Source organism: Oncorhynchus gorbuscha, linkage group LG19 (genome assembly GCF_021184085.1).
Source record: "Oncorhynchus gorbuscha isolate QuinsamMale2020 ecotype Even-year linkage group LG19, OgorEven_v1.0, whole genome shotgun sequence".
In the NCBI taxonomy this organism is placed as follows: domain Eukaryota; kingdom Metazoa; phylum Chordata; class Actinopteri; order Salmoniformes; family Salmonidae; genus Oncorhynchus; species Oncorhynchus gorbuscha.
This window is the reverse complement of record NC_060191.1, coordinates 20,525,282-20,545,405: the sequence shown is the minus strand read 5'-3', so window position 1 is coordinate 20,545,405 and position 20,124 is coordinate 20,525,282. Positions and strand designations below refer to the sequence as shown.

Below are 20,124 nucleotides of genomic sequence, written 5' to 3'. Positions count from 1 at the left end.
AGAGATAGAGAGCCAGGGGAGGGAGAGAGAGAAACAGAGATAGCGAGCCAGGGGAGGGAGAGAGAGAAACATAGATAGAGAGCCAGGGGAGGGAGAGAGAGAAACAGAGATAGAGAGCCAGGGGAGGGACAGAGAGAAACAGAGATAGAGAGCCAGGGGAGGGAGAGAGAGAAACAGAGACAGAGAGCCAAGGGGAGGGACAGAGAGAAACAGAGATAGAGAGCCAGGGGAGGGAGAGAGAGAAACAGAGATAGGGAAGGAGGGACAGAGAGAAACAGAGAGAGAGAGCCAGGGGAGGGAGAGAGAGAAACAGAGATATGGAAGGAGGGAGAGAGAGAAACAGAGATAGAGAGCCAGGGGAGGGAGAGAGAGAAACACAGAGAGAGAGAGCCAGGGGAGGGAGAGAGAGAAACAGAGATAGGGAAGGAGGGACAGAGAGAAACAGAGAGAGAGAGACAGGGGAGGGACAGAGAGAAACAGAGATATAGAGCCAGGGGAGGGAGAGAGAGAAACAGAGATAGAGAGCCAGGGGAGGGACAGAGAAAAACAGAGATAGGGAAGGAGGGACAGAGAAAAACAGAGAGAGAGAGCCAGGAGAGGGACAGAGAGAAACATAGATAGAGAGCCAGGGGAGGGAGAGAGAGAAACAGAGATAGGGAAGGAGGGTCAGAGAGAAACAGAGAGAGAGAGACAGGGGAGGGACAGAGAGAAACATAGATAGAGAGCCAGGGGAGGGACAGAGAGAAACAGAGAGAGAGAGCCAGGGGAGGGACAGAGAGAAACATAGATAGAGAGCCAGGGGAGGGAGAGAGAGAAACAGAGATAGAGAGCCAGGGGAGGGACAGAGAAAAACAGAGATAGAGAGCCAGGGAGGGACAGAGAGAAACAGAGATAGAGAGCCAGGGAGGGACAGAGAGAAACAGAGATAGAGAGCCAGGGGAGGGAGAGAGAGAAACAGAGATAGAGAGCCAGGGAGGGACAGAGAGAAACAGAGATAGAGAGCCAGGGGAGGGACAGAGAGAAACAGAGAGAGAGAGCCAGGGGAGGGACAGAGAGAAACATAGATAGAGAGCCAGGGGAGGGAGAGAGAGAAACATAGATAGAGAGCCAGGGGAGGGAGAGAGAGAAACAGAGATAGAGAGCCAGGGAGGGACAGAGAGAAACAGAGATAGAGAGCCAGGGAGGGACAGAGAGAAACAGAGATAGAGAGCCAGGGGAGGGAGAGAGAGAAACAGAGATAGGGAAGGAGGGACAGAGAGAAACAGAGAGAGAGAGCCATGGGAGGGAGAGAGAGAAACAGAGAGAGAGAGCCAGGGGAGGGAGAGAGAGAAACATAGATAGAGAGCCAGGGGAGGGAGAGAGAGAAACAGAGATAGAGAGCCAGGGGAGGGAGAGAGAGAAACAGAGATAGGGACGGAGGGACAGAGAGAAACAGAGATAGAGAGCCAGGGGAGGGAGAGAGAGAAACAGAGATAGGGAAGGAGGGACAGAGAGAAACAAAGATAGAGAGCCAGGGGAGGGAGAGAGAGAAACAGAGATAGAGAGCCAGGGGAGGGAGAGAGAGAAACAGAGATAGCGAGCCAGGGGAGGGAGAGAGAGAAACATAGATAGAGAGCCAGGGGAGGGAGAGAGAGAAACAGAGATAGAGAGCCAGGGGAGGGACAGAGAGAAACAGAGATAGAGAGCCAGGGGAGGGAGAGAGAGAAACAGAGACAGAGAGCCAAGGGGAGGGACAGAGAGAAACAGAGATAGAGAGCCAGGGGAGGGAGAGAGAGAAACAGAGATAGGGAAGGAGGGACAGAGAGAAACAGAGAGAGAGAGCCAGGGGAGGGAGAGAGAGAAACAGAGATATGGAAGGAGGGAGAGAGAGAAACAGAGATAGAGAGCCAGGGGAGGGAGAGAGAGAAACACAGAGAGAGAGAGCCAGGGGAGGGAGAGAGAGAAACAGAGATAGGGAAGGAGGGACAGAGAGAAACAGAGAGAGAGAGACAGGGGAGGGACAGAGAGAAACAGAGATATAGAGCCAGGGGAGGGAGAGAGAGAAACAGAGATAGAGAGCCAGGGGAGGGACAGAGAAAAACAGAGATAGGGAAGGAGGGACAGAGAAAAACAGAGAGAGAGAGCCAGGAGAGGGACAGAGAGAAACATAGATAGAGAGCCAGGGGAGGGAGAGAGAGAAACAGAGATAGGGAAGGAGGGTCAGAGAGAAACAGAGAGAGAGAGCCAGGGGAGGGACAGAGAGAAACATAGATAGAGAGCCAGGGGAGGGACAGAGAGAAACAGAGAGAGAGAGCCAGTGGAGGGACAGCGAGAAACATAGATAGAGAGCCAGGGGAGGGAGAGAGAGAAACAGAGATAGAGAGCCAGGGGAGGGACAGAGAAAAACAGAGATAGAGAGCCAGGGGAGGGACAGAGAGAAACAGAGATAGAGAGCCAGGGGAGGGAGAGAGAGAAACAGAGATAGAGAGCCAGGGGAGGGACAGAGAAAAACAGAGATAGAGAGCCAGGGGAGGGACAGAGAAAAAAAGAGATAGAGAGCCAGGGGAGGGACAGAGAGAAACAGAGATAGAGAGCCAGGGGAGGGAGAGAGAGAAACAGAGATAGAGAGCCAGGGGAGGGACAGAGAAAAACAGAGATAGAGAGCCAGGGGAGGGACAGAGAAAAACAGAGATAGAGAGCCAGGGGAGGGACAGAGAGAAACAGAGATAGAGAGCCAGGGGAGGGAGAGAGAGAAACAGAGATAGAGAGCCAGGGGAGGGACAGAGAGAAACAGAGATAGGGAATGAGGGACAGAGAAAAACAGAGATAGAGAGCCAGGGGAGGGAGAGAGAGAAACAGAGATAGAGAGCCAGGGGAGGGAGAGAGAGAAACAGAGATAGAGAGCCAGGGGAGGGACAGAGAGAAACAGAGAGAGAGAGAGCCAGGGAGAGAGAGAGAGAAACAGAGATAGAGAGCCAGGGGAGGGACAGAGAGAAACAGAGATAGAGAGCCAGGGGAGGGACAGAGAGAAACAGAGATAGGGAAGGAGGGACAGAGAAAAACAGAGATAGCGAGCCAGGGAGGGAGAGAGAGAAACAGAGATAGAGAGCCAGGGGTGGGACAGAGAGAAACAGAGAGAGAGAGCCAAGGAAGGGAGAAAGAGAAACAGAGATAGGGAAGGAGGGACAGAGAGAAACAAAGATAGAGAGCCAGGGGAGGGAGAGAGAGAAACAGAGATAGAGAGCCAGGGGAGGGAGAGAGAGAAACAGAGATAGAGAGCCAGGGGAGGGAGAGAGAGAAACAGAGATAGAGAGCCAGGGGGAGGGAGAGAGAGAAACAGAGATAGAGAGCCAGGGGAGGGAGAGAGAGAAACAGAGACAGAGAGCCAGGGGAGGGACAGAGAGAAACAGAGATAGAGAGCCAGGGGAGGGAGAGAGAGAATCAGAGACAGAGAGCCAGGGGAGGAGAGAGAGAAACAGAGATAGAGAGCCAGGGGAGGGAGAGAGAGAAACAGAGATAGGGAAGGAGGGACAGAGAGAAACAGAGAGAGAGAGCCAGTGGAGAGAGAGAGAGAAACAGAGATAGGGAAGGAGGGACAGAGAGAAACAGAGAGAGAGAGCCAGGGAGGGAGAGAGAGAAACATAGATAGAGAGCCAGGGGAGGGAGAGAGAGAAACAGAGATAGAGAGCCAGGGAGGGACAGAGAGAAACAGAGATAGAGAGCCAGGGAGGGACAGAGAGAAACAGAGATAGAGAGCCAGGGGAGGGAGAGAGAGAAACAGAGATAGGGAAGGAGGGACAGAGAGAAACAGAGAGAGAGAGCCATGGGAGGGAGAGAGAGAAACAGAGAGAGAGAGCCAGGGGAGGGAGAGAGAGAAACATAGATAGAGAGCCAGGGGAGGGAGAGAGAGAAACAGAGATAGAGAGCCAGGGGAGGGACAGAGATAGAGAGTCAGGGGAGGGAGAGAGAGAAACAGAGAGAGAGAGAGCCAGGGGAGGGCGAGAGAGAAACAGAGATCGGGAAGGAGGGACAGAGAGACACAGAGAGAGAGAGCCAGGGGAGGGAGAGAGAGAAACAGAGATAGGGAAGGAGGGACAGAGAGAAACAAAGATAGAGAGCCAGGGGAGGGAGAGAGAGAAACAGAGATAGAGAGCCAGGGGAGGGAGAGAGAGAAACAGAGATAGCGAGCCAGGGGAGGGAGAGAGAGAAACATAGATAGAGAGCCAGGGGAGGGAGAGAGAGAAACAGAGATAGAGAGCCAGGGGAGGGACAGAGAGAAACAGAGATAGAGAGCCAGGGGAGGGAGAGAGAGAAACAGAGACAGAGAGCCAAGGGGAGGGACAGAGAGAAACAGAGATAGAGAGCCAGGGGGGGAGAGAGAGAAACAGAGATAGGGAAGGAGGGACAGAGAGAAACAGAGAGAGAGAGCCAGGGGAGGGAGAGAGAGAAACAGAGATATGGAAGGAGGGAGAGAGAGAAACAGAGATAGAGAGCCAGGGGAGGGAGAGAGAGAAACATAGATAGAGAGCCAGGGGAGGGAGAGAGAAACAGAGATAGGGAAGGAGGGTCAGAGAGAAACAGAGAGAGAGAGCCAGGGGAGGGACAGAGAGAAACATAGATAGAGAGCCAGGGGAGGGACAGAGAGAAACAGAGAGAGAGAGCCAGGGGAGGGACAGAGAGAAACATAGATAGAGAGCCAGGGGAGGGAGAGAGAGAAACAGAGATAGAGAGCCAGGGGAGGGACAGAGAAAAAAAGAGATAGAGAGCCAGGGGAGGGACAGAGAGAAACAGAGATAGAGAGCCAGGGGAGGGAGAGAGAGAAACAGAGATAGAGAGCCAGGGGAGGGACAGAGAAAAACAGAGATAGAGAGCCAGGGGAGGGACAGAGAAAAACAGAGATAGAGAGCCAGGGGGAGGGACAGAGAGAAACAGAGATAGAGAGCCAGGGGAGGGAGAGAGAGAAACAGAGATAGAGAGCCAGGGGAGGGACAGAGAAAAACAGAGATAGAGAGCCAGGGGAGGGACAGAGAAAAACAGAGATAGAGAGCCAGGGGAGGGACAGAGAGAAACAGAGATAGAGAGCCAGGGGAGGGAGAGAGAGAAACAGAGATAGAGAGCCAGGGAGGGACAGAGAGAAACAGAGATAGGGAATGAGGGACAGAGAAAAACAGAGATAGAGAGCCAGGGGAGGGAGAGAGAGAAACAGAGATAGAGAGCCAGGGGAGGGAGAGAGAGAAACAGAGATAGAGAGCCAGGGGAGGGACAGAGAGAAACAGAGAGAGAGAGAGCCAGGGGAGAGAGAGAGAGAAACAGAGATAGAGAGCCAGGGGAGGGACAGAGAGAAACAGAGATAGAGAGCCAGGGGAGGGACAGAGAGAAACAGAGATAGGGAAGGAGGGACAGAGAAAAACAGAGATAGCGAGCCAGGGGAGGGAGAGAGAGAAACAGAGATAGAGAGCCAGGGGTGGGACAGAGAGAAACAGAGAGAGAGAGCCAAGGAAGGGAGAAAGAGAAACAGAGATAGGGAAGGAGGGACAGAGAGAAACAAAGATAGAGAGCCAGGGGAGGGAGAGAGAGAAACAGAGATAGAGAGCCAGGGGAGGGAGAGAGAGAAACAGAGATAGAGAGCCAGGGGAGGGAGAGAGAGAAACAGAGATAGAGAGCCAGGGGAGGGAGAGAGAGAAACAGAGATAGAGAGCCAGGGGAGGGAGAGAGAGAAACAGAGACAGAGAGCCAGGGGAGGGACAGAGAGAAACAGAGATAGAGAGCCAGGGGAGGGAGAGAGAGAATCAGAGACAGAGAGCCAGGGGAGGGAGAGAGAGAAACAGAGATAGAGAGCCAGGGGAGGGAGAGAGAGAAACAGAGATAGGGAAGGAGGGACAGAGAGAAACAGAGAGAGAGAGCCAGTGGAGAGAGAGAGAGAAACAGAGATAGGGAAGGAGGGACAGAGAGAAACAGAGAGAGAGAGCCAGGGGAGGGAGAGAGAGAAACATAGATAGAGAGCCAGGGGAGGAGAGAGAGAGAAACAGAGATAGAGAGCCAGGGAGGGACAGAGAGAAACAGAGATAGAGAGCCAGGGAGGGACAGAGAGAAACAGAGATAGAGAGCCAGGGGAGGGAGAGAGAGAAACAGAGATAGGGAAGGAGGGACAGAGAGAAACAGAGAGAGAGAGCCATGGGAGGAGAGAGAGAAACAGAGAGAGAGAGCCAGGGGAGGGAGAGAGAGAAACATAGATAGAGAGCCAGGGGAGGGAGAGAGAGAAACAGAGATAGAGAGCCAGGGGAGGGACAGAGATAGAGAGTCAGGGGAGGGAGAGAGAGAAACAGAGAGAGAGAGAGCCAGGGGAGGGCGAGAGAGAAACAGAGATCGGGAAGGAGGGACAGAGAGACACAGAGAGAGAGAGCCAGGGGAGGGAGAGAGAGAAACAGAGATAGGGAAGGAGGGACAGAGAGAAACAGAGAGAGAGAGCCAGGGGAGAGAGAGAGAGAAACAGAGATAGGGAAGGAGGGACAGAGAGAAACAGAGAGAGAGAGAGCCAGGGGAGGGAGAGAGAGAAACATAGATAGAGAGCCAGGGGAGGGACAGGGAGAAACAGAGATAGAGAGCCAGGGGAGAGAGAGAGAGAAACAGAGAGAGAGAACCAGGGGAGGGAGAGAGAGAAACAGAGATAGAGAACCAGGGAGGGACAGAGAGAAACAGAGATAGAGAGCCAGGGAGGGAGAGACAGAAACAGATAGGGAAGGAGAGAGAGAGAGAAACAGAGATAGAGAAGGTGGGACAGAGACTGAGAAAGAGGAGAGGGGGAGAATGACAAGAGGGAAAGAGATGAAGGATGGGGAAAGGAGAGAGGATGAAGACAGGGAAGGAGAGAATAGAGAAAGAGAGAGGCTGAGACTAGTGGGGGAAAAGGAAAAAATAGGGAAGGAAATGTGGAGGAAAGGGGCCACGCTCACTATACACTCACTAGTCACTCACCAGACGCTCACCAGACACAACACTAGACACACACTAGACACATACTAGACACTCACTAGACACTCACTAGACACATACTAGACACTTACTAGTCACTCACCAGACACTCACCAGACACTCACCAGACACAACACTAGACTCTCACCAGACACAACACTAGACACTCACTAGACACATACTAGACACTCACTAGACACTCACTAGACACATACTAGACACTCACTAGTCACTCACCAGACGCTCACCAGACACAACACTAGACACACACCAGACACTCACCAGACACTCACCAGACACTCACCAGACACAACACTAGACACTCACCAGACACAACACTAGACACTCACTAGACACTCACCAGACACAACACTAGACACTCACTAGACACATACTAGACACTCACTAGACACTCACCAGACACAACACTAGACACTCACTAGACACATACTAGACACTCACTAGACACTCACCAGACACAACACTAGACACTCACTAGACACGTACTAGACACTCACTAGACACTCACTAGACACATACTAGACACTCACTAGTCACTCACCAGACGCTCACCAGACACAACACTAGACACACACCAGACACTCACCAGACACTCACCAGACACTCACCAGACACAACACTAGACACTCACCAGACACAACACTTGACACTCACTGGACACTCACCAGACACAACACTAGACACTCACTAGACACATACTAGACACTCACTAGACACTCACCAGACACAACACTAGACACTCACTAGACACATACTAGACACTCACTAGACACATACTAGACACTCACTAGACACTCACCAGACACAACACTAGACACTCACTAGACACATACTAGACACTCACTAGACACACTCACCAGACACAACACTAGACACTCACTAGACACATACTAGACACTAGACACTAGACACTCACTAGACACATACTAGACACTCACTAGACACTCACTAGTCAGACAGACGCTCACCAGACACAACACTAGACACACACCAGACACTCACCAGACACAACACTAGACACTCACTAGACACATAGACACATACTAGACACTCACTAGTCACTCACCAGACGCTCACCAGACATAACACTAGACACTCACCAGACACTAGACACATACTAGACACACTAGACACTAGACACATACTAGACACTCACTAGACACTCACCAGACACAACACTAGACACTCACTAGACACATACTAGACACTCACTAGACACTCACTAGACACATACTAGACACTCACTAGTCACTCACCAGACGCTCACCAGACACAACACTAGACACACACCAGACACTCACCAGACACTCACCAGACACTCACCAGACACAACACTAGACACTCACCAGACACAACACTTGACACTCACTGGACACTCACCAGACACAACACTAGACACTCACTAGACACATACTAGACACTCACTAGACACTCACCAGACACAACACTAGACACTCACTAGACACATACTAGACACTCACTAGACACATACTAGACACTCACTAGACACTCACCAGACACAACACTAGACACTCACTAGACACATACTAGACACTCACTAGACACTCACTAGACACTCACCAGACACAACACTAGACACTCACTAGACACATACTAGACACTCACTAGACACTCACTAGACACATACTAGACACTCACTAGTCACTCACCAGACGCTCACCAGACACAACACTAGACACACACCAGACACTCACCAGACACAACACTAGACACTCACTAGACACATACTAGACACTCACTAGTCACTCACCAGACGCTCACCAGACATAACACTAGACACTCACCAGACACAACACTAGACACATACTAGACACTCACTAGACACTCACTAGACACATACTAGACACTCACTAGTCACTCACCAGATGCTCACCAGACACACACCAGACACTCACTAGACACTCACTAGACACATACTAGACACTCACTAGACACTCACCAGACACAACACTAGACACTCACTAGACACATACTAGACACTCACTAGACACTCACTAAACACATACTAGACACTCACTAGTCACTCACCAGACGCTCACCAGACACAACACTAGACACACACCAGACACTCACCAGACATAACACTAGACACTCACCAGACACAACACTAGACACATACTAGACACTCACTAGACACTCACTAGACACATACTAGACACTCACTAGACACTCACCAGACACTCACCAGACACACACCAGACACTCACTAGACACTCACTAGACACATACTAGACACTCACTAGACACTCACCAGACACAACACTAGACACTCACTAGACACATACTAGACACTCACTAGACACTCACTAGACACTCACCAGACACTCACCAGACACAACACTAGACACTCACTAGACACATACTAGACACTCACTAGACACTCACTAGACACATACTAGACACTCACTAGTCACTCACCAGACACTCACCAGACACAACACTAGACACACACCAGACACAACACTAGACACATACTAGACACTCACTAGACCACACTAGACACACACCAGACACTCACTAGACACATAATAGACACTCACTAGACCACACTAGACACTCACTAGACACATACTAGACACTCACTAGACCACACCAGACACTCACTAGACACTCACTTGACCACACTAGACACACACCAGACACTCACTAGACACATAATAGACACTCACTAGACCACACTAGACACACACTAGACACTCACTAGACACATACTAGACACTCACTAGACACTCACTAGACACTCACTTGACCACACTAGACACTCACTAGACCACACTAGACACTCACTAGACACATACTAGACACTCACTAGACATTTACATTTACATTTAAGTCATTTAGCAGACGCTCTAGACACTCACTAGACACATACTAGACACTCACTAGACACTCACTTGACCACACTAGACACTCACTAGACCACACCAGACACTCACTAGACACTCACTTGACCACACTAGACACATACTAGACACTCACTAGACACATACTAGACACTCACTAGACACTCACTAGACACATACTAGACACTCACTAGTCACTCACCAGACGCTCACCAGACACAACACTAGACACACACCAGACACTCACCAGACACAACACTAGACACTCACTAGACACATACTAGACACTCACTAGTCACTCACCAGACGCTCACCAGACATAACACTAGACACTCACCAGACACAACACTAGACACATACTAGACACTCACTAGACACTCACTAGACACATACTAGACACTCACTAGTCACTCACCAGATGCTCACCAGACACAACACTAGACACTCACCAGACACTCACCAGACACACACCAGACACTCACTAGACACTCACTAGACACATACTAGACACTCACTAGACACTCACCAGACACAACACTAGACACTCACTAGACACATACTAGACACTCACTAGACACTCACTAGACACTCACCAGACACTCACCAGACACAACACTAGACACTCACTAGACACATACTAGACACTCACTAGACACTCACTAGACACATACTAGACACTCACTAGTCACTCACCAGACGCTCACCAGACACAACACTAGACACACACCAGACACTTACCAGACACTTACCAGACACAACACTAGACACATACTAGACACTCACTAGACCACACTAGACACTCACCAGACACTCACTAGACACATAATAGACACTCACTAGACCACACTAGACACTCACTAGACACATACTAGACACTCACTAGACCACACCAGACACTCACTAGACACTCACTTGACCACACTAGACACACACCAGACACTCACTAGACACATAATAGACACTCACTAGACCACACTAGACACACACTAGACACTCACTAGACACATACTAGACACTCACTAGACCACACTAGACACACACCAGACACTCACTAGACACTCACTAGACACTCACTTGACCACACTAGACACTCACTAGACCACACTAGACACTCACTAGACACATACTAGACACTCACTAGACACATACTAGACACTCACTAGACACATACTAGACACTCACTAGACACTCACTTGACCACACTAGACACTCACTAGACCACACTAGACACTCACTAGACACATACTAGACACTCACTAGACACATACTAGACACTCACTAGACACATACTAGACACTCACTAGACACATACTAGACACTCACTAGACACATACTAGACACTCACTAGACACATACTAGACACTCACTAGACACATACTAGACACTCACTAGACACTCACTTGACCACACTAGACACTCACTAGACCACACTAGACACTCACTCACTAGACACTCACTAGACACTAGACACTCACTAGACACATACTAGACACTCACTAGACACATACTAGACACTCACTAGACACATACTAGACACTCACTAGACACATACTAGACACTCACTAGACCACACCAGACACTCACTAGACACTCACTTGACCACACTAGACACACACTAGACACTCACTAGACACATACTAGACACTCACTAGACACTCACTAGACACATACTAGACACTCACTAGTCACTCACCAGACGCTCACCAGACACAACACTAGACACACACCAGACACTCACCAGACACAACACTAGACACTCACTAGACACATACTAGACACTCACTAGTCACTCACCAGACGCTCACCAGACATAACACTAGACACTCACCAGACACAACACTAGACACATACTAGACACTCACTAGACACTCACTAGACACATACTAGACACTCACTAGTCACTCACCAGATGCTCACCAGACACAACACTAGACACTCACCAGACACTCACCAGACACACACCAGACACTCACTAGACACACACCAGACACACACCAGACACTCACCAGACACTCACCAGACACAACACTAGACACTCACTAGACACTCACTAGACACACACCAGACACTCACCAGACACAACACTAGACACTCACCAGACACAACACTAGACACTCACTAGACACACACCAGACACTCACCAGACACTCACTAGACACATAATAGACACTCACTAGACCACACTAGACACTCACTAGACACATACTAGACACTCACTAGACCACACCAGACACTCACTAGACACATAATAGACACTCACTAGACCACACTAGACACTCACTAGACACATACTAGACACTCACTAGACCACACCAGACACTCACTAGACACATAATAGACACTCACCAGACACTCACTAGACACTCACTAGACACATACTAGACACTCACTAGACCACACCAGACACTCACTAGACACTCACTTGACCACACTAGACACACACCAGACACTCACTAGTCACTCACTAGACACATACTAGACACTCACTAGACCACACCAGACACTCACTAGACACTCACTTGACCACACTAGACACACACCAGACACTCACCAGACACTCACCAGACACAACACTAGACACTCACTAGACACACACCAGACACTCACCAGACACAACACTAGACACACACCAGACACTCACTAGACACATAATAGACACTCACTAGACCACACTAGACACTCACTAGACACTCACTAGACCACACTAGACACACACCAGACACTCACTAGACACATAATAGACACTCACTAGACCACACTAGACACTCACTAGACACATACTAGACACTCACTAGACCACACCAGACACTCACTAGACACTCACTAGACACATACTAGACACTCACTAGACCACACCAGACACACACTAGACACATAATAGACACTCACCAGACACTCACTAGACTCTCACTAGACACATACTAGACACTCACTTGACCACACTAGACACACACCAGACACTCACTAGACACATTACATTTACATTTAAGTCATTTAGCAGACGCTCTTAACCAGAGCGACTTACAAATTGGACACATACTAGACACTCACTAGACCACACTAGACACACACTAGACACTCACTAGACACACACCAGACACTCACTAGACACATAATAGACACTCACTAGACCACACTAGACACTCACTAGACACATACTAGACACTCACTAGACCACACTAGACCACACTAGACACACACCAGACACTCACTAGACACATAATAGACACTCACTAGACCACACTAGACACTCACTAGACACATACTAGACACTCACTAGACCACACTAGACACTCACTAGACCACACTAGACCACACTAGACACACACCAGACACTCACTAGACACATAATAGACACTCACTAGACCACACCAGACACTCACTAGACACATAATAGACACTCACTAGACCACACCAGACACTCACTAGACACATACTAGACACTCACTAGACCACACTAGACACACACTAGACCACACTAGACACACACGAGACACACACTAGACTCACACTAGGCAAACTTAGAAAACATTATTGCCACGTCACATCAGTTCACCGAATACCACAAGATGATTTTTAAATTGATATAGCTAAAGGACTAAGCTATCTCCCAAAAGAAACTGGTAGTGTTACCTAATTGGCTACAGTAGCTCATCGTATTAATCCATTCATCTGCTCGACATGTCGGCTTATATCTCCCCATTCTCCAGATTGTCAGACAGGAAATACTAATGTCTCTTTATAGACTTACTGGGAACAAATGTAAATGCAGTGCTCCTAACTGCTCCTAACCTTCAGTGTTGCTGTATGTAGCCTAGTGGTTAGAGTGGCGGACTAGCAACCGCAAGGTTGTAAGTTCAAATCCCTGAGCTGACAAGGTACAAATCTGTCGTTCTGTCCCTGTACAGGCAGTTAAACCCACTGTTCCTAGGCTGTCATTGAAATAAGAATTTGTTTGTAACTGACCTGCCTGGTAAAATAAAGGTTAAAAAAAAATGTTCCCTTGAAGGTTTGATTCAAGCCGAGAGCCATTAGAAATGACGGGCTGGGAGAGAGCTATGAGATAACTGGTGCTCAATCAATGCAGGCCACTGAGTTAGAACAGGTGCTCTTCTGTCATTTTCTAATTAAAGCTGTCATTTCCACTTATTAAGGACATTACATTGGGTCAGATAAGGTGGGCTGAATGGGCTCAGCCATAGGAATAAGGCCATTCGTTGAGAATCATCAATACAGGTACTGAGAACCTCCATGCGGTTACTGACTTCACTTGAGTTTGGCTTTCTGTGGCACGTGCAGCACAGCAGGCAGGACGGATCATAGTAATGTCTGGGATGGAGGAAATGGAATGGTGTCAAACACGTGTTCGATACAATTCCACTTATTCCCCTCAAGCCATTACTATGAGCCCGTCCTCACAATTAAGGTGCCACCGGCCAGCTGTCATGTACAGACACAGGTGTAAACTCTTATGAAAATTCCAACCGTATGTAAACACCATAGTTTGTATCTCTTGATTGGGAATGAGTGAGAACTGCGATGGACAGTTGATGCTGCGTAGTGTCTTTCCACAGTGTCTTTCCACAGTGTTGGAGGTGCCGTTCTAACACAATCCCCTCTTTCATTCCAGGTCTCAATTTGGAGGAAGATATTCTATCTGTAGCTGATAAAGGAGCTGTCCGTGGCGCTGAATTCCAGATCCACAGAGATCCCCAGTTCACACCCATGCCCTTGTGCCACTCCTGATATCTCCCGTTCCTAGCAGCAACCAACCTCACCGCCAGAGCCAAGATGGACGACGGCTACGGACAAGACGGACGTCAGGACTTCATCCGCGGTGCCAAAGACATCGCCAAGGTGGTGAAGAAGCAGGCGGGCAAGAAGGTGGGCCGCGGTGTGGACAAAATGGCCGACGAGTACACCAAGCGCTCATACAAGCGCTTCGAGGAAGAGGACGAGGATGACGACTACCCCGTGCAGCAGAGCCAAGATGGCGACGGCTACTACCGCAATGACAGCCGGGCCAACGACGACGAGGGCGGCCACAGCGACTCCACGGAAGGTCACGACGAAGACGATGAGATCTACGAGGGAGAGTACCAGGGGATCCCCCGGGCGGAGTCCGGCAAAACGGGTCCGGGGGACGGGATGGCCCCCCAAGCTCAGATCAGGGACCTGGCCCAGTTCGAGGCGGAGAGGAGGAAGGATCAGGAGGAGTTGGCCCAGCAGTACGAGACCATCCTGCAGGAGTGTGGCCATGGGAAGTTCCAGTGGACGCTGTACTTTGTGCTGGGGCTGGCCCTCATGGCAGACGGTGTGGAGATCTTCGTGGTGGGCTTTGTGCTGCCCAGCGCAGAGAAGGACATGTGTCTGTCAGAGGAAAGCAAGGGCATGTTGGGTAAGATGGTTCTAATGGCCAGCCTGCTGTCGATTATTCTAACTGTGTTACTCTCTCTCGATTCCGGTTCCCTTATTCCTCTTTCCCTCCTTTTAATTAGCTCTTTAGCCCTCTCTTTCTCTTTTTCCCTCTCTCTCCTTTTCCCTCTAACTCTATTTAGCCCTCTCACTCTCTTTTTCCCTCTCTCTCTTTTTCCCTCTCACTCTCTTTTTCCCTCTCACTCTATTTAGCCCTCTCTCTTTCTCTTTTTCCCTCTCTCTCTTTTTCCCTCTCACTCTTTTTATCCCTCTCACTCTCTTTTTCCCTCTCACTCTATTTAGCCCTCTCACTCTCCTTTTCCCTCTCACTCTATTTAGCTCTCTCACTCTCTTTAGCCCTCTCACCCTCTTTAGCCCTCTCACTCTATTTAGCCCTCTCACTCTATTTATCCCTCTCACTCTATTTAGCTCTCTCACTCTCTTTTTCCCTCTCACTCTATTTAGCCCTCTCTCTTTCTCTTTTTCCCTCTCTCTCTTTTCCCCTCTCACTATATTTAGCTCTCTCACTCTCTTTTTCCCTCTCATTCTATTTAGCCCTCTCTCTTTCTCTTTTTCCCTCTCTCTCTTTTTCCCTCTCACTCTATTTAGCCCTCTCTCTTTCTCTTTTTCCCTCTCTCTCTTTTCCCCTCTCACTCTCTTTTTCCCTCTCACTCTCTTTTTCCCTCTCACTCTATTTAGCCCTCTCTCTTTCTCTTTTTCCCTCTCTCTCTTTTTCCCTCTCACTCTTTTTAGCCCTCTCACTCTCTTTTTCCCTCTCACTCTATTTAGCCCTCTCACTCTCTTTTTCCCTCTCACTCTATTTAGCTCTCTCGCTCTCTTTTTCCCTCTCACTCTATTTAGCACTCTCTCTCTCTTGTTCCCTCTCACTCTATTTAGCCCTCTCACTCTATTTAGCCCTCTCACTATTTAGCCCTCTCACTCTATTTAGCCCCCTCACTCTATTTAGCCCCCTCACTCTATTTAGCCCTCTCACTCTATGTAGCCCTCTCACTCTATTTAGCCCTCTCACTCTATTTAGCCCTCTCACTCTCTTTTTCCCTCTCACTCTCTTTTTCCCTCTCACTCTATTTAGCCCTCTCACTCTATTTAGCCCTCTCACTCTCTTTTTCCCTCTCACTCTCTTTTTCCCTCTCACTCTATTTAGCCCTCTCACTCTATTTAGCTCTCTCACTCTCTTTTCCCTCTCACTCTCTTTTTCCCTCTCTCTTTTTCCCTCTCACTCTCTTTTTCCCTCTCTCTTTTCCCTCTCACTCTCTTTTTCCCTCTCACTCTATTTAGCCCTCTCACTCTCATGTTCCCTCTCTCTTTTTCCCACTCACTCTATGTAGCCCTCTCACTCTCTTTTTCCCTCTCTCTTTTTCCCTCTCACTCTCTTTTTCCCTCTCACTCTATTTAGCCCTCTCACTCTCTTGTGCCCTCTCACTCTATTTAGCTCTCTCACTCTATTTAGCCCTCTCACTCTCTTGTTTCCTCTCACTCTATTTAGCCCTCTCACTCTCTTGTTCCCTCTCACTCTATTTAGCCCTCTCACTCTCTTGTTCCCTCTCACTATATTTAGCCCTCTCACTCTATTTAGCCCTCTCACTCTATTTAGCCCTCTCACTCTATGTAGCCCTCTCACTCTCTTGTTCCCTCTCACTCTATTTAGCCCTCTCACTCTATTTAGCCCTCTCACTCTATTTAGCCCTCTCACTCTATTTAGCCCTCTCACTCTCTTGTTCCCTCTCACTCTATTTAGCCCTCTCACTCTCTTGTTCCCTCTCACTCTATTTAGCCCTCTCACTCTATTTAGCCCTCTCACTCTATTTAGCCCTCTCACTCTATTTACCCCTCTCACTCTATTTAGCCCTAGCACTCTCTTGTTCCCTCTCACTCTATTTAGCCCTCTCACTCTCTTGTTCCCTCTCACTCTATTTAGCCCTCTCACTCTATTTAGCCCTCTCACTCTATGTAGCCCTCTCACTCTATTTAGCCCTCTCACTCTATTTAGCCCTATCACTCTATTTAGCCCTCTCACTCTCTTGTCCCCTCTCACTCTATTTAGCCCTCTCACTCTATTTAGCCCTCTCACTCTATTTACCCCTCTCACTCTATGTAGCCCTCTCACTCTCTTGTTCCCTCTCACTCTATGTAGCCCTCTCACTCTATGTAGCCCTCTCACTCTATGTAGCCCTCTCACTCTATTTAGCCCTCTCACTCTATGTAGCCCTCTCACTCTATTTAGCCCTCTCACTCTATGTAGCCCTCTCACTCTATTTAGCCCTCTCACTCTATGTAGCCCTCTCACTCTATGTAGCCCTCTCACTCTATTTAGCCCTCTCACTCTATGTAGCCCTCTCACTCTCTTGTTCCCTCTCACTCTATTTAGCCCTCTCACTCTATGTAGCCCTCTCACTCTATTTAGCCCTCTCACTCTATGTAGCCCTCTCACTCTATTTAGCCCTCTCACTCTATGTAGCCCTCTCACTCTATGTAGCCCTCTCACTCTATTTAGCCCTCTCACTCTATTTAGCCCTCTCACTCTATGTAGCCCTCTCACTCTCTTGTTCCCTCTCACTCTATTTAGCCCTCTCACTCTATGTAGCCCTCTCACTCTATTTAGCCCTCTCACTCTATGTAGCCCTCTCACTCTATGTAGCCCTCTCACTCTATGTAGCCCTCTCACTCTATTTAGCCCTCTCACTCTATTTAGCCCTCTCACTCTATGTAGCCCTCTCACTCTATGTAGCCCTCTCACTCTCTTGTTCCCTCTCACTCTATTTAGCCCTCTCACTCTATTTAGCCCTCTCACTCTATGTAGCCCTCTCACTCTATGTAGCCCTCTCACTCTATTTAGCCCTCTCACTCTATTTAGCCCTCTCACTCTATGTAGCCCTCTCACTCTATTTAGCCCTCTCACTCTATGTAGCCCTCTCACTCTATGTAGCCCTCTCACTCTATGTAGCCCTCTCAGCCCTCTATTTAGCCCTCTCACTCTATGTAGCCCTCTCACTCTATGTAGCCCTCTCACTCTCTTGTTCCCTCTCACTCTATTTAGCCCTCTCACTCTATTTAGCCCTCTCACTCTATGTAGCCCTCTCACTCTATTTAGCCCTCTCACTCTATTTAGCCCTCTCACTCTATGTAGCCCTCTCACTCTATTTAGCCCTCTCACTCTATGTAGCCCTCTCACTCTATTTAGCCCTCTCACTCTATGTAGCCCTCTCACTCTATGTAGCCCTCTCACTCTATTTAGCCCTCTCACTCTATGTAGCCCTCTCACTCTATGTAGCCCTCTCACTCTATGTAGCCCTCTCTCAATGTAGCCCTCTCACTCTATGTAGCCCTCTCACTCTATTTAGCCCTCTCACTCTATTTAGCCCTCTCACTCTATTTAGCCCTCTCACTCTATGTAGCCCTCTCACTCTATGTAGCCCTCTCACTCTATTTAGCCCTCTCACTCTATGTAGCCCTCTCACTCTCACTCTATTTAGCCCTCTCACTCTATTTAGCCCTCTCACTCTATGTAGCCCTCTCACTCTATGTAGCCCTCTCACTCTATGTAGCCCTCTCACTCTATTTAGCCCTCTCACTCTATTTAGCCCTCTCACTCTATGTAGCCCTCTCACTCTATGTAGCCCTCTCACTCTCTTGTAGCCCTCTCACTCTATTTAGCCCTCTCACTCTATTTAGCCCTCTCACTCTATGTAGCCCTCTCACTCTATGTAGCCCTCTCACTCTATGTAGCCCTCTCACTCTATGTAGCCCTCTCACTCTATTTAGCCCTCTCACTCTATGTAGCCCTCTCACTCTATGTAGCCCTCTCACTCTATTTAGCCCTCTCACTCTATGTAGCCCTCTCACTCTATTTAGCCCTCTCACTCTATGTAGCCCTCTCACTCTATGTAGCCCTCTCTATTTAGCCCTCTCACTCTATTTAGCCCTCTCACTCTATGTAGCCCTCTCACTCTATTGTAGCCCTCTCACTCTATTTAGCCCTCTCACTCTATGTAGCCCTCTCACTCTATTTAGCCCTCTCACTCTATGTAGCCCTCTCACTCTCTATGTAGCCCTCTCACTCTATGTAGCCCTCTCACTCTATGTAGCCCTCTCACTCTATTTAGCCCTCTCACTCTATGTAGCCCTCTCACTCTATGTAGCCCTCTCACTCTATTTAGCCCTCTCACTCTATTTAGCCCTCTCACTCTATGTAGCCCTCTCACTCTATGTAGCCCTATGTAGCCCTCTCACTCTCTTGTTCCCTCTCACTCTATTTAGCCCTCTCACTCTATTTAGCCCTCTCACTCTATGTAGCCCTCTCACTCTATGTAGCCCTCTCACTCTATTTAGCCCTCTCACTCTATTTAGCCCTCTCACTCTATTTAGCCCTCTCTATGTAGCCCTCTATTTAGCCCTCTCACTCTATGTAGCCCTCTCACTCTATGTAGCCCTCTCACTCTATTAGCCCTCTCACTCTATTTAGCCCTCTCACTCTATTTAGCCCTCTCACTCTATGTAGCCCTCTCACTCTATGTAGCCCTCTCACTCTATTTAGCCCTCTCACTCTATTTAGCCCTCTCACTCTATTTAGCCCTCTCACTCTATGTAGCCCTCTCACTCTATGTAGCCCTCTCACTCTATGTAGCCCTCTCACTCTATGTAGCCCTCTCACTCTATTTAGCCCTCTCACTCTATGTAGCCCTCTCACTCTATGTAGCCCTCTCCCTCTCACTCTATGTAGCCCTCTCACTCTATTTAGCCCTCTCACTCTATGTAGCCCTCTCACTCTATTTAGCCCTCTCACTCTATGTAGCCCTCTCACTCTATGTAGCCCTCTCACTCTATTTAGCCCTCTCACTCTATGTAGCCCTCT

The 20,124-nt window shown here is 48.9% G+C and overlaps 1 protein-coding gene across 2 annotated transcripts in view; it reads left to right on the top strand.

The window, feature by feature from the left end:
* Window positions 1-20,124, top strand: part of LOC124006404 (synaptic vesicle glycoprotein 2A-like) — a 76,482-nt gene that overhangs the window by 26,694 nt on the left and 29,664 nt on the right. For both annotated transcript variants that reach the window (XM_046316400.1, XM_046316401.1), the window contains one exon: window positions 14,467-15,234. In XM_046316400.1, coding sequence (XP_046172356.1) covers window positions 14,628-15,234 — 607 coding nt within the window. In that variant the 5' untranslated portion in view covers window positions 14,467-14,627. The remainder of the gene's footprint in view (window positions 1-14,466; window positions 15,235-20,124) is intronic.